The sequence below is a fragment of the Aythya ferina genome (genome assembly GCF_964211825.1).
Source record: "Aythya ferina genome assembly, chromosome: 1".
NCBI lineage: Eukaryota > Metazoa > Chordata > Aves > Anseriformes > Anatidae > Aythya > Aythya ferina.
This window is the reverse complement of record NC_140296.1, coordinates 31316829-31341878: the sequence shown is the minus strand read 5'-3', so window position 1 is coordinate 31341878 and position 25050 is coordinate 31316829. Positions and strand designations below refer to the sequence as shown.

Here is a 25050-nt window from a genome sequence, read left to right as displayed (position 1 = left end):
CTGTTGGTGCCCCAGTTTATAGGGTTGACTCTCTTGTGGCCAGCTCCTCTGCCTACACAGAGGTGTGATTTGGAGAGGGTTGCTGTTTCTTATTTAGCACCGTGCTAAATGCTGTACTGATGCAGTTCTTCAAAGTAGGGCTCTGGGAGGAGCCACTCCTTCCATACTCACCTGGCTTGTTTTATGCACACACTTACTTCAGCTTTTACTGGCTGTTATAGGAGTGCTGGAGTACTGTGTGTTTGACAGTAAATAGTAAATAATGATTCAGGTCAATGTCCCTACTTAGGAACACCACCAGAAATTATTCCATTCCTTGCCTGGCCAAAGGCCAGAAGCTTTAGCTGGGAGTTAGAAGGAGCAACTAATTGGATGCATTGCCACTACCCAACACCACACTGAAAATGAGGTTTGTTTTTAACCTGGCTGCCCTTCTGAAAAACAAATGAAATCTGTTCAGATAAACAAAACTCCATGCTGGTGTTTCTTCTAGCAATAACTTTAGCTATTTTAATTATAGCTAATCTTGCAAGCTCTTTTTTTATTCCAAGTTAATTTATCCAAGTTATCTATGGCTAATAGTTTAGAACAAGGACAAATGCCAGCAGACTCTTACTGGGTTGATAATTATTCAAAAAACATCAAAAGAAAAACTTGTACAAACAGTAAGGTAGAAGTCATATTTATTGATAAAAATTAATATATCTGCTATAAAATTTGTAACAGTAATGCAACTGAATATTTATTTTGATGCATAAACCTGAATGTTACATACCAAATACAATACAGTAACACTGGTTTCCTCCTTATTTACATGTTTATGAAAATTGATATGCAATCCATGTTAAAAGAACTTGTAATGGAGAATAGTTACATTAGAAAAATAATATTCTTGATAAAGCATTCTCGAGGACTCCAATCACATTTTCAGGCCTCTTTCAATAAGGCAAAAATCCCTGGTACAGCATATAACTTAATTTACAAAATACAATAACTTCAGACACATCTTCAAGTTTTCTTTTGGTATGCTTTCCCTCACTGTAAAATTACTCAGTTTTCTTACTAAACAGAAAGAACTTTCAATAACAAAACTTAATGAGTTCTACTACATATTACATACACATCGCTGAGGCTTAGCGACCACAACCGGGCAATCTTTCTCTTTAACTGTTTGCTCAATGAGCTTTTCTTAGATGTAGGACATGTAGTATTTTGAAATCATTATGACTGTGGTATCTTTCTTCAGTTTTCATAGGAAACAGATCTGTCACATTTTGAAAGTCTTTTTTTTTTTTTTTAATTTTTTAATTTTATTTTAGGAACTGGTGCACAACTACAATTTCCACTCACAAGAGAACGTCACAAATGTAACTAAAATTAGGCTTGGATAACTTTGAAAACATACTACTATGTGCCAAAAACCAAATTTCTTACTTTAATACTTTATAACCCTGCCATGCTCTAGGAATTCTTCTTCTGCATAGCTTCATTACTAGTCACAGTCAGATAGTTTTAATTCCTTCAAAGGCACAAAACTTCCACCTCTTTTCCAGTGTTGCTCCTACACCAGTGAATTCTTGTTTAAACATGCGTGGCAGTCTCATTAAAAGCATTTCTATCTCATTTGCAGAGATCTGGGAAAGACAGAAAGGTAAAATTAAAGTGAGAAAACTGCCCTTTGGACTGGAAAGAGGAAATAAGCTAAAAATAAAATAAAATAAAATAATAAAATAAAATAAAATAAAATAAAATAAAATAAAATAAAATAAAATAAAATAAAATAAAACAAAACAAAATAAAACAAAACAAAATAAAATAAAATAAAATAAAATAAAATAAAATAAAATAAAATAAAATAAAATAAAATAAAATAAAATAAAAATCCAAGGCATGTGAAAACTCTTCCTTCTTCACTCAACTCCATCAGTTTTCTCTTGCAACAAAAAACTAAAACAGAGACATTATTTTTAATCTGCTCACTTTTGTTTGTTTGTTTTGTTTTGTTTTGTTTTGTTTTTACTTAGAGTTGACCATCTCTGGATCTCTGGAGCCATTCTCTCCCAGTCTGGCCCAGTTCAGCAGTCCCAGATAAATGAGTAGTGAAGTTCCTGACTCAGCATGGCTCAGGATATTTCTACGGTCTTGAAACCCTAATAACTGGTCACAATCCTAATGGGAAAAATGTTCCCACTGCAGAAAATACTTCCACAAAAGCAACCTTTCTCATACATTCAGTAGAGAAGTCAAGAAATGAGTGGCCATGGAAAATGAAACTTTCTATTTTGTAGCTACTTTTTTTTTTGGAAAGTGATGGTCATGCAAGGAAAAGTGAAGAAATGTATTGGTTCTGCCTGTTGTCTACAGGTATCTCCATGGTTTAATAGACTTCTCTAGCAATGATGATATTTCTGCTTATTCACATTTGTAGGACACTCCCATGATGGAAAGTTTCATTTTCAAAGCAGTGTATAAACACAGAACACACTAATTACACCTTATTACACCCAAAGGAAGTGAGAAAATATCTATCACCTTTTATTTTTCCTGAAGAGCTTAGCGAGACAGAAAGATTAAATGATTTGTTAAGGTGGTGCTGAAAAATCTGTGTTGGAGGCAGTCAGTCTACGGCCCCAAAGTAATCAGGTCCATCTTTTACGTACTCTTATGGCAGTAATGGATAGCTGGTTACCTTTGGGTAATGTGTCTGAGCTCTATACTGAGCCCTCAGCCCACATGGGTATGCTGACCTTATCATTCCTGTTCAGGTGAGGAATGACAGGCTAACCATGGAAAGTAATTGAAATTAATCTCTGAGATTACATCTCAGGATTGTGCTATTAAAAAGTAATTTGTTGCTACAAGCAGTTACTTCCAAAATAAACCAGTGAGGTCAAATTCTGAAGCTTGTGTTCATTATGCAGCAGGGAGGTCGAGTGGTAGCTGCAGGGGCTGGCACTTTGGTGCCTTGGAGGGACTAAGACAATGCCTCATCCATTGCAAGTTAAAGGCTACCTGATCCTGGCAGCCTTGCAGAAGCCAACAGGCTACTCACATGACTAGAAATTCACAAAAAAAAAAAAAGAGCCCACAAACACACAGAAGGAGGGGCTGCAGCAGCAAAGGGGGAGGCAGCTGAAGGGCTCTGCAGGCAGAAGCAATGAGCAGTGGTGCTGGAGCCCAAGGAACTGGTGTTCCAGTTCATTGTTGTTAGTTGAGACAGAGGGAGCTGGAGTGGTCAGCGAGGGGGAAAAGCTGTTAAAACTTAGCCAAATACAATGTGCTAAGGAGTGATTTGAATGACTGAAGAACTTGGGCAGACTGGGTGCTGCAGGAACTGTGGCAGAAGAGGAAGGGCTGCAAATACAGCTGTGAAGCTCTGGTTATATCAGGGCTTGGTAAAATCAGATTTTTTAAAATTTGAAATGCAGTAAGTCCTCACCTTTTACTACCATCCTTTTCCACTACTCCTTTGTTTTTATGGCTAACAATGGATTTCAAAGCACTACCAGATCTGAGCTGTCATGGCCTGAAGGTAATGCAGACAAACTTCATCATCCTTCCTCACTTCTCTAGGCAAACTCACTTATTTCCAGTGGGCTTCTAGCTCAGAATCTCTTCTGCTTATAGAGGATCTCCTCTGCTTCATAGAAACAGAAGGATCCTCCAGAGGCATGAAGCAGCCCATCAGATCAGTTGGAAGGTGATACTGGTTGTGGGTCACATTGCTGGAGGAAGTGGTCAGGAACAGAACATTACCAGGATCAATGGGGTCATCTCTAACAAGCACCACACAAGGAGTGCTGCTCATATTCTGAGCCCAGGTGCACCTCATGGCCGCCTCCTGACTCCATGTTGCAAGAAGGTCTGGGCAAGCAGCATAACCCCCATGTTCAGAAGAGATATTGGCAGATCTGGATCAGAGCTGCGGCTAATCTGGGGATGACCCCTGCATCTACCAAGTATCTCATGCAGTCTAGTGTCTTGCAGAGCCCTTGTTTGGATCTGAGAGTAGCATTAACCTGATCAAAGCTGGCTATTTTAAAGCTGAGCTTCTCACCCTTGACTTGCTTACCATTCAGCAGAAAGAAATAAACACGTACAGGGCTTGATTCATCTCATCCTACAGTATTTGCTTAAAAGTCAGTGTCTTATTTTATGGGTGTGTATTGGCTATGGACTGTAGAAACTGATGCGTTAAGAAACACTTTTTCATGCTATAGTATGGTGCCATCACATTTGTGTTGGCCACAGCTTTCTGAATTTAGCAACAGGGCCAGAAAATTCCTTTTTGAGGCTCTTTTACTTCTATGTTGAGTCAAAGGATATGTATGTTTCACAGTCCACTTACGTGTTCATAAAAGTTTATGTTCAATGTGACCCTAGACTAACAACTTTTAGAAGAATAGGGAATTATCTCCTAAAATTCTGTACGGTTTAATGGCCACAGCTACATCTGCCTCTTGTTCTGTTTTCTTTCTCTTCAGCTGTATTTCAGGATCAGTATCATGAAATCAGCTGCTAGTCTTTGTCATTTAAAGCTCTGCTCTTCTTTTCCACAAAGAATAGCTAACCAGAGCAAGGCATAGGACCTCAACAGAAGTAGGTGTATTGTAATTTGCAAATGAATAAAGACCGCAAACCCCCAAGCCCCATATCCCATTATCTTTCTAATGGAAATACACGAAGAGTTTAACCTGCAGTAAAGAATAATACAGTATTTCAATAGAGAAAACAGATTTTGATTAAATTTTTTTACCCTAGAGTCCAACTGCTGCATATAAGACCAAAGATATTCTATATTGGCTCCAAAAGGGTGGACATGAAGAAATGTGGATATGATACCTGTATTAAAAACAAACGCACACAATATTGAAATTACTTTAGACAGTATATCATTAAAATAAGCAAAATAATTCTGAATAGTCTGTTCTTGCAGGTTTTTCAGTATGAATTATGATTCCTATTTTTCTTGCACAACCCAATAAACATAAGAAAATGGCACATTTTTAATACAGTCATAATAACATGGTAAACACAATAGCTCATCTTCAGGAATGACAGCAGTTAGCAAGTAAGTGACCAAGATAATATACTGATGAATAAAGGAATTTCTAAACAAAGACTTGCTGGAAGCATTTCAACCACCAATTTTATGCTTGATTTACCAATATAAAATTGTGGATATTGTAATGGTAAAATTATTGCTTTTTTCCCCTTCACTGGGTGCTCTGTTGTGAAAACGTTTCATATAATTGTGTCACAAACCACACTCCCTCAAATTTTTTCTAGTAATTACACTGATGCTGGTTATGAAAAGTGTTTAATCCATATTACCCCTAACTACTGCTGAAGAAAACACAAATCCTTTTTGACATATTTACTCATTTATTTTCTCTTAAAAGAAAGCCAGTTCTGTCTGTCTTTATTGTTGTTTACAGGATCACTGTAAAAGGTATAGGAATAAAAGTGGTTTAGGAGGAGTCAGGATCTAAGTCTAGTGATTTTTTTCTGCACTGAAAATCAAGTGACAGCGCAATGATGACTGGAGAAAACAAGATTTGGGGCATCAGAATTGCTATTAAAAGCACTATCCAATTTCTCCTCTTCTAAACAAACAGTGAAAATACAGAATGTCATGTGTGTTACTTACTGTTTGGGGAGGGTTGAACTGTAAGAATCAGAGCAAATATTTTCAGCTCTGTTTGGATGGGTTTCTTAGCTGAACCACCCTAGGGGAAGTTCCTTATATTTAAAGCATAAACACCAGGATTAAAAATGCTTACAATTGACAAAAATGGGTCACTGTATCTTGTGTACTGCAGGCCATACTGCTTTCTTGATGCTGAATGAATTAGGATAATCTTGGATTTCAGTTTTCCCCAAATACTGGCCATGGTTGAAAATGATAAGTACAATTTAACTCATTTTAGACTGAATTTGCAAAGAGCACCTTTTCCCCTCCCTCGTTTTTCCAATAGCATTTACAGAGTTCTGATCCTGCAAAAGGAAGGACATGTATTTAAGTTGTATGCAATGTCCTCGTAGCAGTTGTCTTCCTTGTATTATGTGTGACCATAAGCACACACACAAGAGTTCTTGAAGCAAAAATCAAGACCCACACATTTGGTTGGGTTGACTGGAAATTCTGTTGTATTAAAAAAATGTTTTACCAGTTGTATTGCGTTGGTAAGATGTGTGCCCAAGACTTTATAATTGCAGGAAGCTAGCTCTTCCATGCAAAGTAAAGAAAACATCACCAGAAAACCTTTTGTAGTTACTGAGTGGAGTTCCATCACAACTTTTTTAGTAATTTTGTTTTTCTTTTATAGTCTTTTCCTCCATATACTCTCCAAGGGCAGCATGGGCACCACTAACATTTTTATGCCCCTAAATGCTAGGTACTAGTTACCTGGACCACTGCCTCTGAGTTTTAGTTTTTAGGTATTTTTAAATAGTTTATTTCTATGATTTTATTCTAGGTGAAGGATACAACAGTCCTTGTGGTATTCTTTATAAATATTCATATGGCTAATTCCCTCACCTAATGTCAAAAGCATAAATCTGGCTTGCTTAATACATCAAATACACATATTTTTGCCTGGTGGTTTGCTAATATTTTTTTCCATCCCCTTCTCCTTCAGCATTTTGTCTAATAAACTGTTTATGAGTTATACAGTTCTAACCTGCTAAATTTAGATGTAAAGGAAATCTTCATACACCCATGTTACAATTCTAAATGCAGACCACTCTTTTATTAAACTGCAGATTTTTTCAGAAAGCAAAAGTTCACTTGTATTCTAGGATTTCTCTTACTAAAAGCCAATCTGAATCCAGATGAAAGACAAGAATCTTTTTTTTTTTTTTTTAATTATTTTTTAATGCAAAGGTGCATGCAAATGCATATGCAATCAAAAAAAAAAATATTAAAAGGCAGTTTGTTCTCAAAAAAACTTATTTTGGGTTATCTTACCTATTAATAGTGCCTCTTTCTCTGATTTTAGACCTGGACTTCGTTTCTCCGAATTTTTTTCTCTGTCTTGGTTGACCAATGCTACTGTCAATACATTGATTTCCTATAAAGTTTAAAAAACAAAACAGGTGGTCATGTAGATTTCATTTACTTCAATTAAATCTGTCTGCTTTCTTTTCAACTCTATAAGAAAGATCATTACTTTAATTCACATCTAAAGACAACACAATTATAAATAATTGATTTGTTTGCAGAATATTAAGACACTTTTTGAAGTACCTTTACACCAAGAGCTGCCCAGAAGACAAATTTTGCTTATGGAGTAAGTAATAACTTGGTTGCTAGTGCTTCTTCATTAGAACAGCTTGAAAGATGTGCCATAAAGCGTGGAGATGGTCAGAAAATTCACATTTTCTAGCTATTAAAGCTGTAAACAATGACCGCCTCTAGGGAACATGGCTGGAAACATTCAACTATAGCTATAAGAGTAAATTCAGCAGTCACTAGCAATGTTTCTAGCTACTAGAGCACAAGCATCTACCCTGCTATACTCTCCAGCCAATGCCTGGCATGGTGTTGGCCACTGTCCCAGACAATTCCCAGGCACATTTTGGGGGTCAGCACATTTCAGGAACCGTTCCTATGCAACCACCTTGTTTTGAGGACTGAAAGAGAGCCAGCCTTAAGGGCAAACTGGTTAAGGCTCCTGTTTTGAGCTCCATTTTCTGCAGTCAGGTGGCCTGAACCAGCCAAATCTCAGCCAAGCTATCACATGTGAGATGCTCCATCAGAAGTACACAGGCAGTAGTGTGACACAGATTGCTCTTCTCCTGGGCATATGTGAAGTAAACAAATTATCTCTACTTCAGAGGCATGTAAGTGGCCTCAAAGTGCCTTGTGCAGTATTCAAGCATATACATGGGTTGTTTCCATGGAGTGACTGATATGCAGTAGCTTGTTCCTTGGTGAGGTGGTGACTCACACTCCTGCATCTGCTCTGTGAAATGCTCAGCAGTTCTTTGCAAAACCACAGAAGCCGAGAACTTGGGCTGCAGACACGGTGGTCTGAGGTGGGACTGTTCAGGAACAGTGCTCTTGTTCTGGTTGAGGGAGTCAAGGGGTGCTGCTAGCAGCTGGAGGTGCCACAGGACTGGGCAGCCTTAAATGTAATCAAATTTCAGCTATTTGGTGTAGTGATGTGGCCCATCTAAAACAGGCATTTTAGTGGTGCCTTGCTCCAAAATTCTTGGATAGCATTTTTGCCAATAAAAGGGTGGCATCAGGGCATTTCTGGAGGTGTGCATAATCCACAGTTAAAATAAATAAACAAACACACAAACAAATAAATAAATAAATAGTGTCAAGTATGCCTTTCTCTAGATGAGTAAAGGCTCTGCAATCTGTGAAATGGGTAAAAAGAGTCAGGCACTTCCTCATTCTCAAAAAATCCCCAAACATGTATGCATACAAAAGAAGCCATGATGTATTCTGTGCTCTTCATGGCTGGCACCAAGGAGCAGCTGCCCGATACGCAGTGCCTGATGGCTCAGATGCATCATGGGTTCAAATGTTCCTCAAGCTGTGAAGTGGAATATGCTGCCATGTGCCAGCTAAGGAACTGTGTGAACATCTCAGTGACTGAATGTGTATCCTTAGCCCCCAGTGACAAGCAACTCTGGTCCACCTCAGCCCACAGTGACAGAGGTGTGGGATGCATTGAGGGACCTTTGGTTTTCTGCAGCTGTAGCAGCCAACTCAGGCAAGTCTCCTGGCCAGGTATCTATGTATAGTTGTGTGCATGTGAGGTAGTGCACTTGCGCTGCCTTTCTAGTCAATAGAAATGAAACTCTTTAGTCATATATTTTGGTTATATACTTTATGTTGAGCTAAATTGGACCTTAGAGATGTCTATTTTATTTTCCTCATTGACTGCAAAGGGAATCTTGTGGTACAGATTTAGACACCTACAGGTTGGAGAGTCAGCAGTTCAAGAGTTGCAGTGATACTTTCTTAAAATAATGGTGCGCTTGAGTGCTCTGACAGCTACATCACCTTGACACCAATGCTCCTGTAGTGCTGCAATGCACAGGGCACATTATAACAGCAGGAATATGCCCTATGTTGTCCAGCGCTGTTGATTCCCCTCCAGCCACAGGCAAAGGCTAATGCAAATACTCATCTGCTGCCAGCCATGACATCCGAGAACAGTGAAAGAAAACCCAGGCAAGAAGCAGAAATAAGGGAAGTGTTCATATGCATTTCTCCATAAGGGCAGCAATGACAAGGGGGTTACGGATCAGAAGAGCCGAGCTGGATGGCAGATTTCCTGATACTGCAGCAAAAGAGCAGAACAACATATGCCACCAGAGCTTGTATAGGTTAAGATGTAACTTCTGACTCCATCAGAGACAGAAAAGCAGTCTAAAAATAACAATTCCTGAGAGGGGAATGAGAGAGCAGAGAGATGTGTATTTGATACAACAGGCCCCAAACACAACACACTAGTAGTTTCAGATGGGATTAGAAGTTTTGTCAAGCAGCGAGGCAGAGAAAGAAACTATATTCCCATTGGGAGCAATGAACAGATGGATTCCCATTTAATCTCTAGATTTGAGCCTGTGCAGAACATTTTGTATGATTTATAGGACAGGGTAAATGGATGCAAAAGGAAGTCACATCAAGTGTTTCTTAACTGTATGTTGGTATGGAGGATAAAAGAGTAAAAAATTGGCTATGTGGGAGCCTGAGGAAACTGAGAATGGCAAAGATAGCTACTCAGCAAAAGACTGACATTAGAAAAAGGTTGCAGGTTCCTGAAGGTTTGGAAAGGGTAGGCTTCTACTATCCAAAACTGCCTGCCTCAGAGAAATATGATAAATTAAGCAACTCTGAGGTATTCAGCTGCCAAGATAAGCTTTCACAGGCCATGAGAAAATCCAGGGTGAGCATGGCCGGACAAAAGATGCAATAGTAATACTGCTAGGAATTAATTGCAACTTAAGAGAAATTGGCATAGTTGTGTCTAAAAAAAATGGTGTGTAGTTTACCCAGAAACGAGGCTAATTATAGTACAAATGAAAACCTTTAAGTATCAGACAACACACTGGAGGTACAAATCTGGTACCCAAGAAGCCTCTACAACTTATCCTCACACAGTTAATTTGTACATTTTTAGAGGCTCTACTTATGCCAACACAAGAAACAAGAGTTTAAAGAGTACAAAGGTGAATGAGGCAATAACTAACTGGGAACAAACAGCTAGGTCACCTCTCTGACATGAGAAAAAGCTACTGATCAGCAGATGCCTGAGGAAAATTATTCTACATATACTACATTATAGTATTTCCTTTCTTTCCTGCAGACCATCCTTTATTTGGCAAATGATATTTTCTGAGGCCCTAAGCAGTCTCCTTCAGCAGGTTTCATTATAAAGGGGATATTTTGCTACCATCTGTCAGTTACTGCATTAAAGGAGAACACAGCTGAGCATGTGCAAAAACAATACTTATTAGAAGTGAAATGACCTTGCAGGAACTAAATACAGTATGTGAAAGGCTTAATCCAGGTTAAATCACACCTGGAGACCATTAGAGACCTGGTCCTATTCATTATTCACAAATTATGTCAGGTATTGTAGAACATGGAGGCATGACTTGATGATGACAGCTCCGTAGCTGCTCAGCATGAATGCAATCATTCTGTGTGATGCTCTTGCTACTGCCAGCTCGGAGCTTTTCCCTACAAATGACACTTTCATCCTTCAGCAGATGATGAAAGGCCATGAATTCCCCTCGGGAACCCCACACATCCTTTGATCTTGCAGACACCCCTCGGGGTCAGCGTTTTGATTCGGGGTTCCCTGCCTTTGAACCAGGGAGGGAAAGACAGAGAGGGAGTCTTTCTGGCAAACTTTCAGAAGAACTTGCTGAGGATGGCATAATTATACTTTTCTCACATGGACTACTCATTTCCACAGGCAGACCTCTGGCACAACCACTGACAAGGAGCTGATGTCTGTGCTTGCACCATGGAGAAGTTGTGCAGGGCAGTCATGGAACATGGATGTCTACCTTAGATGTGTCCTGGCCATAAGGTGGGACAGATGTTGAGTTTGCATCATCCTCTCGTGTACCCTGGCTTCTTTTGGAAGTAATTACAGAGGAATGGCCAAGTGGAGTACTCCAGGAGGTGTCTGATCTCATTGTTCACCAAAGGCCACCACAGAGCAGCTGGGTCACATGAAGTTGATACAGCAAACGAGAGAGAGATTCCTGATGCAGCTGCATTGCCAGACAGAGACACAGAAGTCCTGAGGAGTAGAAGAGATGGGTCTCTGCAGAGGACAGCAGCAGGTACTGTGAGAATGAGAGGCTAGCTCTGCAGTCCAGGGGACTAGCAGGTTAGGAAGCCCCAGATATTTCATCTGGATGAAACAAGTCTTTCAGTCCTTCATCGGTTTCTTTTTCCCCACTAGGGGAATGTATGGTATCACAAACAATATTCTCATACCAGACTTCACACATCTTCTATAACCCAGTCTTGTACCAGTGCAAAAGGGCAAACAGAATACAGAATGTCCACTCTTGCCTAGGGTTTCCTTCTTTACCAAAAATCGTTCTCTTTAGCTTAAAAGTGTGTGATTCTGAAAACATCTGCTAAACATCCTAAAAATGGAGGGAGCGTGGACTTGCCATTCCCCATAAAAACTGACCAAGGGCTGAGCAGAGTTTGAATAGCAGCCATCGAACCTGAAAGCTACTTCTACTTCACCTGTTGTTCAGGACTCTGTGTGAACAGAACTGAATGAATGTGACATTGAAGACAACTGCCATGTGATCAGGTTGCAAATGACAAATATCCAGAGAGCTGAGATACTGCCTCAACTATCTGGGTAATCCAAAAGTTTTATAATTACTGTTAAACCTAGGGGGAATGATGACTGCAGTTTTCTTAACAGAACTCATTCCCTTTGCTGTGGTATATGAGATTTTACAGAATTTTGTGGTGAGGGGGTAAAAATAACATTATGCTTTCTGAAGGACATCTTGAAAAAGTCTGGAAGAGTTTGCAGGTCATGTTGATGTTCATACAAAGCAACTTGTATTTAGAACAGAGGCGGGAGAAGGAAATAATAGATGTCGGACAGAACAGGCACACAGTGAATGTTGTCAGATGTATGGGATACACCACACTTTCTTATCAGCCAGGGGATTTCTGAGAGAAAATGAGTAGGAGGAGAAAAAGCTATTTATCAGCTATATAAGCAAAAATCTTGCAGACTATTAACAGCAGGCCAGAGAGATGTTGTAAACTTGAAAATGAAATGCAATTTTATGGGTTTTGATGGAAGAAAAACCCATACACACATGATACCAAATCTACAATCCTTAAGCTCTTGAAAGGTATATGTGTACTTGTTCTGAGTACACAGAACTCAAGCTTAGATTTCAGAACTATTTGCCTAAATCCTGCTTATTGATGGACATGAGGTTTGATGATCCCACTGCAAAGAGGAGTAGAAACTGGCTTACGACACAAAGAGCATGTGATTTTCATTTACTTTCATTTACCTGGGGATCTCTTAAAGGGTGGAACAGTTGTGATTGCTTTGCTGTTTCTTTTTCAAATTTTGTTAAATGTATTTCAGATCCATGTCTGAAAATTTTATCTTGCTGCTTTAACCTGAGTGGAGCCTAATTTGATTCCCAATCAAGCGAATGGAAGATTGCAGTAGTTTTAATGCACATCAAGCCATGCACCTTAAATTTATGGGTAACCACAAGGTTGGGGTGCAGGACAACTTCTGGCAGCTTAACATGCTTGTCAGTTGAGAATGGGCTACTGTGTTGTGAATGTTCCTATCCATGGTGAATACGAAATTATCCAGCTCACCTTGAGCTAAACCACACTGAAAGAACCTATTTAAATTTAATTTTCTTGCAAATGCAGAAATGTAGGAGTACAATCACAGTCAGCAATCATGACTCAGATGATCACAGACTCACAAAATCACTCAGGTGACTTTGGCAGGTCTCTAGCCCAACCTGCTGCTCAAGGCAAGGTCAGCCATAGGCTTAGAGCATGTTGCTCAGGAATTTAACCATACTAGCCTTGAAAACCTCCCAAGATGGATGGAGATTGTATAACCTTCCTAGGCAGCCTATTTCACTGCTGAACTGTCCTAGGTATGAAGGTTTCTCTGTATACCTACAGAGAAGGTATAGATAGGCTCAGACAGGTCTGAGCCTATCTTTTTTCAGTTTCTGAACTTTTTTTCAGCCAGTTTTTCATTCATCTAGAAGTCCACCCAGACAGTGTGTAATATTCCATACTGGGTAGAAAGTTGCTGTTGGATACCTTCTTAAAACCCCTGCAATCCATTGCTTTCCCCTCAGGCAAGGAGTTAGTAATTTCATCAGAGGCAATCATGTTGGTCAAGCATGATTACGCTTGGTAAATCTGTATTGTCAACTCTTAATTACCTTCTCCCTCATTTGCCCAGAAAAAAAAAAAAAAAAAAAAAAAAAAAAAAGGCTCCCAAGATTTTTTGATCCATCCTTTTCCCAGGGAATGTGGTAATGGTAGCTTCCTCTGACCTGGACCTGCCAGCTTTCACTGCCTGTTCCACTGATGAGCTCCATACATTCAAACTTCATGTAAGGAGCAGGTAAAAGTTTGCCTCATTTAGAAATTCTGTGATTCTGTGATTCTGTGATTTCACCTCCCAAAAGAGCCTGTGCACCCACCCACTGTCCCAAAAGGCTCAGTTATCCCTGCAATGTCACAGCCCTATACCAGCACACATTGCTCCATATCCTGTTTGTTTCCCGGGTACATTTGTCTATGGGCACCTGAGATGGGTCTCCATCTGCTCTGCTTTATCCTTACCAAGGGCTCTCTTTCTCTCGCTATCCCGATCCATTTTCTCACCAGCCTGTTTCCTCACTGATCTGCAAGCTGTCTCCACCCTCCCTAGTCACCTCCAGTTCAAAGACCACCACTCCAAGCTGGCAAGTTCTTGTTTTTCTTTTCTTTTTCCACCCCCCCTGAGACTCTCAAAGGATCCTTATCATACTACTATCTAACCAGTGATGCAGAAGTATGTATTTGCCATATGCTATGCTGCTGGTAAATATTGTAACAGTTTATGCTTGTGACTGGTTTATCATTAGAAATGATAGAGACCAGATGTCACCTTTTCACTCAGATCAAGCCTCAACTTTATAACTTATCTTGTGCTATGCAGGAAACCAGTGCCGAGTTTGTCAGCCACAGCAAATTGTAATTACTCTTAAAGTACAGTAATGTAGAAATGTACTTTTAAAGTACACTAATATAGAAAATCATACCATGACAGAAAATTTAAGAGTATACTGGTAGTAATAAATAAATCATTGATGACTGGTTTGAAAAATTATCTGGAATTACAATTATAAAGAACAACAATGAAGAAAAAGTAGAACAGCAAACATAAGGCCTTGCAAACGAAGCACTTCAGACACAGCCTTATGCATCTAAGATTAGTTTGTCTGATTTATCCTACATGATAGAAATGTTTTCAGGAGTGAAGATTAATTGTATTATGGTGCTCTTGACATCCTATTTTTCCGACCCATTTGCCAGAGAGATGCTTTTAACTTTTTCATTACAAAGCTTTTACTATTATAACTTTCACCTGCTGAGTTTAGGCAACTAGCGATAATGTGAAAATGCTTTTCTCACTGAAACTATCTCTTTATATTGTTCTCCTTGTATTTGAGCACATCTATTTTATGAGAATGTACATATGCAAAATACGGATGACTAATATGAAAGTTACTTCATGCTTATTTCTAAAAGTATGATCAGGTTGCTTCATTTTCTAAAGCTGGATTTATGTGTAGGTTCCTGATGACTTAACACAGATGTTTTATGTGATCTGAAGGTGGTTGTTTTGCAAGGGAAAGGTAATTGTCATTTTGCACATTTTATGATAGGGAATTGCAGCAGACCAATGGCTGCCTGAATGAAAACATTGCCTACCCACCAGCAATACTGAAATCATTGTAGGAGGGGAGACTTCATGTTTACTTGAGCCTGAGAACTTGTCAAAGCCCTTGCAATAGTTCTTTAACACAAATGTAATTCCAGCAATCACCTCTAGATTGATGAACTTATTAAAAATAATCTAGAAAGGAAAATAAAAAGGCAATTCACTTCTGGGATGTGTAGAATTGTTTTGAAAATGTCTTTGCTAAAATAAAAATAAATAATTTGGGGAAAACAAAAAAAAATTATATACATATTTTATGAGAGTGCGTGTGTTTTCAGCAAGTTTCTGGACTTTAAAACTTTAATTTTAGTTATGTGAAAACTCAGGGCAGCCCCCATATTCACAGAAATGTCCATATGTAAATCTATGTGAAGTACTTGAAACAAATATTTTAAAGCTCTTGTTTCCCTGGATTGAGTCCTGATTGGGAAGATGTGTCTCCAGGAAGAGTGTCTCCTTAGGATATTGAACTTCCTTTCTCAGCTCAGTAGCTTTTTACTGTCCATTCTCTGAAGGACTTCATCAGGCTGGAAGGAGTGTGAATGGGGTGTGCAACCTCAGGACCACAGCAGGAGGATTGTGGTTGAAGCAGGTGTCTTGTTGTCCTTAGGGTGGCTGTTGGGGTCTTGGGTGCTGTGATAATAAGCCAACCTGCCTTGAGTGCAGTGTGGGTTAAGTACACAGCTGCATATGTATAAGGCTGAATGTTATTCCTCACTAGAAATGATGGGGTGACTCCTCTATAAATACTTGGGGAAAATACTTTGGATGAAAGGCGGTACTTAATGATCAGATATTATTAAAATGTCAGGTGGCTCCAGGGATTGAATAACTGTCTCCTTGTGGAGCTCATATGAAATATGAAGTCAAAAAACTTTTGTGGTTTGCTGAGTGGGTGGCCAAATGTTTTTTATCAATGTGTCTCTTTGACATTGTCTCACTGAGTCCTCTTTTCTCCTCCCTCTGATGATGGGTATACACTCTAATAAAAAGCCAAATTACAACGCCACTCTGACACTTTCAATCAGGGACAAAGGAGATGGTGTGATTTCTTGCTGCACATTAACAGAGGGGATATTTGTGAAAGCCCTGATCTGCTTCAGGTAGCACAGTCTGTGTCAGAATACACTGGTCTGCTGTAGCAGTTTTCTCCCCGTAGGGTTAGATCATGTCTGAAGCTGTAGAGACTGTAATTCTGCCAGCAGAGAGATCACCACTGTGCTAATGAAACTGAATTGCCATCCTCTAACATATGAAATCAGGGCTGGGGCAGTGAAGGGGGAACTCAGAGGGCATTTATTTATAAGTATGTGAGAACTTCTGATGGCTGAGCAGGGTCTTGGGTAACATGGTCCTAACAGACAGTTAAACTCCTGTTATTTTTCAGCCCTCATGGTATTGAATTCACAAGGTGATCATTCCTCATTCATGCCATAGTAAGTAGGAAAGCTGCTGATCTGCAAATGGTCATAGCTGCTTGAATTTATCATACTCTATGTGCCTTAAATTGAAGGAAATGAGAGGAAATGAGTGATGGAAAGGCTACAAATAAGTGCCTGGAATGGAAAAAAATGAGCAAGGGCAAAAGAGAGACATAGCCACTCCTCACCCCCTGGTCCTGGCCCCATCATGACAGAAGAACCTGAATACAGGGAGCAATTAGGGTCTCTAATGCCTGGGAACAGTTTACACCTCCTTTACACCTCCCTCCAGTCAGGATACCTGAGTCCTTGCACCATCCAAGAACGTAGCACACCCACAATCAGAAACTAAATCTCCCTCCCCTCAGGGGGCTATCCTCATTCCTGTGCTGCACAGTTACTCTTGGTTGCTCTCTTCAGACAATTAACTGCATTTGCTAAATGAATCAGTTGACTGAACGCAATCTTGCAAAGGGGAGCAGTTGTGACAGTGTGGCTGGAGAGTACAGGTAGCACATGCTCTCTTCAGAAGATGAAATGCAGCTTTTAACCTTCTTAGGTGGAGGACAGAAAAACAAAACACAACTTTTGGCATCCTCTGCAGGGGATGTAGCCTCCGTAGCATAGAAAGGCTGCTGACACCTTTCCTACCCTCCTTTAATTCACCCAGCTGTCATTGCTTCATATTTTGCAGTGCTCCAGAAATGCCTACTGCAAGGACAAAGGGTCCCAGCAGAGCTGAGGCAGCTACTCACTGACCCACCTCAGCTTGCTGAAGCTGAGGTCCACAGCGTACAAACCCCAGGCTTCTGGGAAGCTCAGAGAGAAAATAAATGCACACAATTTCCTGCCATATGTAACCACTTCACTAAGGTTTTCTGGCCTGTAACTGTAGGACCAGAGAGCTCTTAGCCATATAGAGTACATTTTTCATCTCAAATCTGTGCTGTGTGAATAGCAAGCCTTTTGAAAAGTGGGTTAACTGGGAGATGATCATTGTACTCACAAAGAAGTGAAGCAAAAGCATCGGCAACCACTTTCCTGGGATCTTCATCAATAAAGGTGACCAACTTTTGTCCCATATTCTTGAACTGCTGAGACAATCCAAGCAGGCCTTGCTCTCTTCTAGCTCCTGCTCCTTTACCTGTGTTCAAGAACCGTTTTCTTCTCACCTGGCTCAATGTGAGGCAGTCACATGGGACGTGCCCCATCCCATGGCCAAACACATATACTGACATGAGATGTTCACAGCACATGCCCTTGAGTACTTACATTAAAAATCTGCACAGTGAAGCACAAGGATTGAACTCTAATGAGTTTGATGGAATTACAGACTTCTCCAAAAATTGAAGGGGGTTTGATTTCTAAATCCTTGCCCAGATGACTGCAAATCTGAGCCTTACTTAAGAGCTGTCTTGTCTTGGAGAAAGATCATCAGTGATTAACCCATTATATGTGAAAAGAGAAGACTAGGGTATACTTAGAAATAACATCACTTCCAGCATAGCACAAAGTGAGCAATTTAGTAAAATGGTTGAAACATTTCACCCTGGATATACTCCTCCTCAGAGTCAAGGATTGTCTGGTAATTGCTTGAAAAGCAGATATAGGGGGGAAAATTAAAGGAAGAATCAACAACAAAAGTAAGATGCCTGGTTGAACTTGAGAAATGCTCTGATAGTAGTTGCAAGCATTCAAATGGAAAAATGCATCCCTACTTAATATTATTGATTCCATGTCTGGAGACAAAACCACAGAATATTGTGTCCAAGTTGCTGGAGATGCTAACTGGAGGGAGATAGATGAACGAGGTCAAAGTCATTACTTTTTTCAAGCAGTGAAACTCAAGCTGGAAAAAATGCTAGTAAAAAAAAGCTTGTGGTGAGATCAGTTTTGCCCTCTGACATATATCTGTTGTGTCATGACCTGGTGATAACAAGGTAACTCTGAAAACCTTTTGGTGAAATGCTGGCTTATTAAATCTAATGGGTATTTAATTACTGACTTCAATGGAATCAGGATTTTACCATGCGCGTGAGATCTGGGCATTCAAAATTCTTCTACAACCAAGAACCACCTCGTCTTGGTCTAAACATGAAGGGCTGGTACTCTTAACCACCATTTTGTGATGCTTTTACAAAAGGTAAGAATTATTAACAGGAGCTATTCTCCTGTTAACAGGAGGAAAAGGAAGCCATGTGGCTGTCAAGGGAGAAAGACAAATTCCTGGAAAAATCATGGGGTACTTCTAAAATTAGGCTCATGTTCAAAAATCTCCCCTTCACCACTAAGAACAGAGGGATACCATGGAGGTTAATCTTCCCACACCCCAAATAGGGATATATTCACCAAAGCTATGCATTATGTATGCTGGTCTCAGCAGTGAGCAAAGGAGGTCTTCAGTCAAAACATAGCACTACCATTTACAGAAGAGGCTCCATAGAAAGCCAGTGAACTCACAGAAAAAGTGGAGGAATAAATTATGTTTACAGAGTGAACCGCAAAACATGAGATGAGTATTTTGAATTTCCAAAATGTTCTCTACTTGAGCACATCTCCAAAGCAAGATTTTTATTTTTTTTTTCACACTGTGACTAATCAGGTCTCAGGAGTATGGGCACATCCTGGAAGAGGATTATATCTGAAATTGTAATTGTACATTGGCCATTATTTTCTCTTCACTTAAGACAGATACGTGAATTAAACAGAATTATATTCAGCAACAAAGAGAAAATTAAAGGGGGTAGAAATTAGAAGAAAGAAGCAATATTTTAGCAATCTTTTCCTAACTGCAAGGCTGAAGGGAATGAACACTTTGTGACAGCACCTCTGGCAGTGCTGGGTGCTGAAGTCTCTGTTAGCACTCGGGTTCCATGTACCATCCAAGACTGGCATCTGGCCTTCCCTATAGGATCTCGCTAGGAAATGTAAACAGCCATAACAAATATTACCACATGTACCTGGCAAGTCACTTGTGAAACACCCTTCTGACTGTTTATAGAGCCTTGTAAGATGGTTTTGCTTTCTAGAAATAACTGCTGTATCTGTGTGTACAAGACACTAAAATTCCTTGTTTTCATCCCCCAGCTTTGTGTATGAACTGCCATGGCAGGGAGGGTAGCATTGCCATTGCTCCAGCCTCTTAATTAACTGTGCTCAATTCTCCTGACAAAAGCAAGAGAAAAAGACAAGAGTTATATGTTTTACAAATGGGGTGCATTTCAGGAGGGATATTTTAATGTTTCCAATGGTATCCAGCTCCTTGCTTCTCTTTCAGGATGCTCTGACATAATTGACACCTAGAAAAAATGCCAAGATAGTTCTAAGTATATATTTTCATCTATATCTACTTTTGCTTGGAAAAAAAATATTTAAAATCTTTGTTTTAAGAACCAGCATATTTTTAATGTAAAATGCAATGCAGACCAGTGCAATCAGCAGAAAGCTTCAGGACTGCAGGAGATAATCTTTTAAGACTACAATAGGAACTTTCTTGATGTGCACACAACATGCCTCAAGATTCCTACTGTCATTTTTAGGACCCTGATTTTCTGCAGAGTAAACAATTTAAATATTCCACAGTGTGGAGATTAGATTGTATTCCATGTATAGGCATATGTTGCCATTTTTCCTCACCAACACCTCCCACTATTGCTCTTCATGTAAAGGTATTTCATTTGCTGAATTCAACCTGTCAACTGTAACAAATATGCCCTAATCCCATTATATGCATCACAGTTCACTAACAGCCACATAGGAGCCACTGAGCCTTTTTCTCTTTGATCATCCCAGATTTACACACTGGCCAAGGGCAAGAGCTATGAAGTCTGCTGAGAATAGATGTTGAGAGACAACCTGCAAGGCACAACACCTGAGCTCTACACATTCAGTATAAAGGACACTTGTTTAAAAGGTGCCTCAACTTCCACATTACAAAGTTCACTGTTGTAGCAAATGCTTTAACATCTATTCTTTTCCTTTAGTTCTCCATTTCCATTTGTGCTGCTGTGCCTTCTCAGACCTCTTAGTGGCATAACTGTTGAACACATACATGGCTGTAACTATCACTCAGTGATTACAGCTATCTAGTTTCCCTCTTTGCCATTAATTTATATATTGACTTATTTTCCTATTAGTCTAATATTGCAGTGAGGTCATCATGAGAAGAGCTCAAAGAAAAGAGGGGCATAAAATAGAGTTTTGTCCTGTGGAAAGCTCAGGCATTTGAACAACTCCTACAATTAAAAACCAGAATAAAATATTACATTTTGAAAAATTTACCATTAACCAAAGATTCTGAAATATTTTCTTTCAGATTCTGGAAATGTACTGAAACACTTTCTTTAGGCAATTGAAATATTTTATTTTAATGTTATTTAAACCTGTATATTATATAAAAATGAAACTTCCGGGCTCTTCTGCTTTATCCTGTTTCATACGAGTCAGAATGATAAAAGTTGAAGCATTTTGGAAATTTTCCTTTAAAACATTTTGATCCTGCAAAACATTGTTTCATCCACATTTTTTGGAGAGAAAGCAAGTTTCTTTTGGAAAGTTTCTAAATCTTAAGTTCCTATATTCCCTTAGAAAACTTGGAACCAGCTGTTGTGCAGGCAAAAAGTTTTTAAGTAGCAAATGTGAGCATTTCAAGATCATCAGTGGATTAATGTTTTTATTTGGGTTTGCAAACAGAATCTTTCAAAGGGGCAATGAGATGCCATGCAGACAGACTGCAATTGCAGATTTGTTGGAGCTATCAGACAATATTGAATGTCTCCTGTCCAAATGCTGAGAGCTATGAGGCCCTATCGACTTCTCTGCGGAAGCAGACCACAATGAATGAGATTCAGGGACGGATTAAAAAGAAAGGACATTTTCTTATCACAAAGCTGTTCCACAAAATTTGAGAGTTCCATTCAGGTTGAAAATAAAACTGCTTTCCTGGCTGTATCATTAGATAACATATTGACAAAAACAGATTTAAAATATATTAGTGTTCAGACTGTTGCTGGCTCTTTAAGCTGGGTTGAAGATATCATGTATAATCAGTTTTAATTTTCTTATGTTTATGACAAATCAGAAAGCTGCATGGTTTGCATTACAAACATAGCAGGAAAATTTTTCTTTATTTCCTTTCCCCTTATCCAAATTGCTGTTTTGACTGCAATCATTAAGGGAATAATAGAAGCATTTTTTTTTTGGCAGTAGGTTATAAAAAACACGACCTTAACAAGTCCTTTAACAATTTTGGGCAAAATAATGACTCAATTAATTAATTTAGTCCTTTCTGTGCAAATTAGCTGTTTCCAAATTATACACGTACATGAATCACCTCACTCAGAACTGAATTATGGCCAGACTTGCTCAGCTGCAAGGTGGCAGCCACAGAGACAACAATATAACTTTGTAGGTTGAGTAATCCTGGACAGGACACTAAGGCAAAGCATTTCTCTTGCAGTCGTTTCCATGGTATCTTTAACACCCACATACAGCAACTAGGACATTGGTTGTGAAAGTCTCATCCAAATAAATCCGACAAAGTAAATTGCACGGAACTCAATTTATCTACCTTGAAATGAAGTTTGCTGGGATTTGAACCTGTGGCTTCAGGAAAAAAACAGCCACTTCAAACCTGATGTGCAAATCATTCAGCCATTCTATCAGGTTTAAGACATAAACAGAAAAAAATTGAGACCATAAGCATGCATATATATCTCTAAATCTGTGCGTATATAGCTGTACCTACATTTGCCTGAGATTCATCATGCCCATTGATTTCTGCTAATTCCTTGGCGCTTTTTAACTGCAAAGAGTAAACAAAACAAACAAACAAAACAAACAAACAAAAAAACAGAACAAAACAATCACATTACTTGAGTATTTCACACAGTTATCTTTGATTTATTTGAAGGAGCATTTTATAAAGCTTCCAATGAGAAAAACAGATGGAGCATATAATTCTAATGAGTTTTTGCTCAAACCATTTCGAAACCAACATACTTAAGGCTTGATAGGTTGGTTTAAAAAAAAAAAAAAAAAAAAAAAAAGGAAAATAATAAGACTGGGTCATTATTTTTTAAATAATAAGAAAGTAGTTTCAAGGCATAAAAAGTGTGCAGAATTGGCTCTCAAGAATAATAAATGATTTAATTTCCCCTTCTTCTTGCTATTAATGTAAACTTTACAATATTTGCAAGTTGCCACTAGCTAAACAGTGTTTTGCTAATGATTACTTTTGAATGATATATTATGAGCTTTCTAAAACACCAAAGTGCTACTGTGTGTTTCCTTCCCAAGGAAGCATCTAAATAACTGACATGGCTCTTGGGTATGATGGAAAAGGAGGTGAAGAGAAGAACAGCTCTTTTACTTAACCACTGGCAGGAAGGACTGATGAGATGCTGCCAATTTCAAATATATGATCTAAAACAAAATATTTTTTTCCTCCTGATTTAGTTTTTTTGGGGAAATCCAGGATTACACAGGGGATTCTAAAAGTCTTTCCAGAGAGATTTAAGGAGTGCCCTAGCTCATGTCTTGAGCCACAGTGAAATATGCTGTTTTTCATCCTATGATTGAACAAACAAGGAAAGGAGGACACACCACAGCTCTCTGGAGCCTGCAAACCATGGAGGTTTGTACATTTAGCGGAAGCACTCAAAAGCATTTAATCTTTATGTACATTTCTGAAAAGTTATGTGTTTATTCTAACTTAATTCAAAGTTAATATTTGGGGAGGGTGGAGATGGGAAACAATCAACAGAACTTTCCTCTATATTCCTTGGTCTCTATCTGTTTTTGCCAAAGAAGCCGGGGTCTGTTTAACAACTGATGATACAACTGTGACACTGAATGACAACAGTCCTAAAATCCAGGTGAATATGGATGTTATTATGTTTTGATTGGATGTCTGGCACAGAAACCTTGTCTGACTACCACTGTTGGATGACTGGGCAGATTACCTCTATCATCTTTTTGCTGAGCAGCAGCAACAGCTAAACTGCCTGTGAATCAGTTCTTGGCTTCTCACAGTTGCCAATCTGACAATTAAGGTAAGTGGGCCGTGATCTCTCTATACCTCATGATGCAGGCCTGTGTGAACCACTAAAGAGGTCCTGAAAGAGGGAAGAGGGCAACAATCCCTGATAAAGCAGTACAAAGAAGAGCTGGGGACTGCAAACTCATCAGGTGTCCTGTCACTTCACTGACACTCATCTTTCAATGCCCTTGAAAAGCCTGCAACTCATACTAAAAGCAGTGTGATGCATTTCCAATGAATGCTGCGTGTTTTCCTTCCACTGAAATACAACCATCCTGTGAAAACATCTTGCTGTGAGGATGCTGGTAAGAACGAGACAAGAAGGCTACTTCCAGCCAAGAAAAGTTAGGTATTTCTGCATTGCGCTGTGAGCTGTTTCCTGATTCTGCCAATTTTTCATTTTAAATATTCACCTCATGTGGGCTGTCCCGTTGAGTTCTGCTGAATTACTCATCTGAATATGAAGTTAGGAGTGTGCTCAGGTATATAAAACTGTTCTGAGTGCTACGTCCATGTCCTGAGCACTCTGGGAGTGCTGTTTGTTACTTACCTTTCTCCTTTCCTTTTTCAGGTGCATCATGTGGCATCACCCTTTGGTGTCTGCTGGCTTCTTGGGCAATGCTCCACGTGCCTTTTGCTGGTGACATGCAGCTCTCCCATCCACCTCATGTATGTTTGATGGGAGAATGGGCTCAGCCTCCCTGCATTGGTCTGCCAGGCTTTCACCCCACCACTGATTCGCACCATCAGCTCCCCAGTACTGCTGCACTTGTCTTAATCCAGAAGCACAGTGTTAATCCAACTAGTGCAGGCAGGATGCTTGAGCCTTTTTCTTTCTTTTATGTCCTGCAGTGCCCTGAAGAAGATGTCAGAGCTCAGGCAAGAAGCTGCTAGCATCCACATGTACACTAGAACCACTGCAGCAGGAGGTGGAGGTGAACCAGTGGAGATAATGGGAGAAAACTTGTGGGTAGAAAATATGCTGCTGGATTCCCACAGGCTAAAGGGGTGAAGTCCCTTTTTTCCAATATTGTTTGTTTGTTTTAATTCAAATAGACTTTATACTCTTCTCTCACATCATAAATCATGAAACGTTGGAATAGAAACCTTGGAAAAACATACAGTATTGGAAAAACAGGCCTCGCCTTACCCCCAAGGCAGGCTCTGTTGCAGGTTGGTGGTGAGACTGATGTTACCAGCAGGGAGCATACTGAGGCTAAACACTGAACTAGTGCCAGTAACAACCAAGGGACTACCTGAAAGGTAGGGAGAAGAGGTAAGGAGCTGGAAGGCTCTCATACATCTCATGACGTGGTGGGGCAGGTCAGGTATAAACCAGTGGGCTCAAAGTCCTCTGACAACTGGAGCTGGTGGCTGTGGACCAGATATGGTCCAGAAGCCTTTTTGCTACCATTGTGTAATGTTGTAAACAAGCAAACAGCATCTCTCCCAGCAGGATATACAGGATGAATAAGCAGATTTTAGCAAAAGTATCAAAAAAAAAAAAAAAAAAAAAAAAAAAAAATGCAATAAAGATGGGAGCCCAGCACTGTTTATTTTTTAAAGAAATGTTCATATTTACTTGACT

The 25050-nt window shown here is 39.4% G+C and overlaps 1 protein-coding gene across 6 annotated transcripts in view; it reads right to left on the bottom strand.

Annotated features, from left to right (window-relative positions):
* Positions 1–666: 666 nt before the first annotated feature.
* Positions 667–25050, bottom strand: part of ENOX1 (ecto-NOX disulfide-thiol exchanger 1) — a 361330-nt gene continuing 336946 nt past the window's right edge. For 5 of the 6 annotated variants that reach the window (XM_084530077.1, XM_084530081.1, XM_084530079.1 and 2 more), the window contains 4 exons: positions 22170–22226; positions 6971–7073; positions 4757–4842; positions 667–1634 (listed from right to left, as the gene is read on the bottom strand). In XM_084530077.1, coding sequence (XP_084386203.1) covers positions 1503–1634; positions 4757–4842; positions 6971–7073; positions 22170–22226 — 378 coding nt within the window. In that variant the 3' untranslated portion in view covers positions 667–1502. The remainder of the gene's footprint in view (positions 1635–4756; positions 4843–6970; positions 7074–22169; positions 22227–25050) is intronic. The other variant, XM_084530082.1, reaches the window with a different exon arrangement.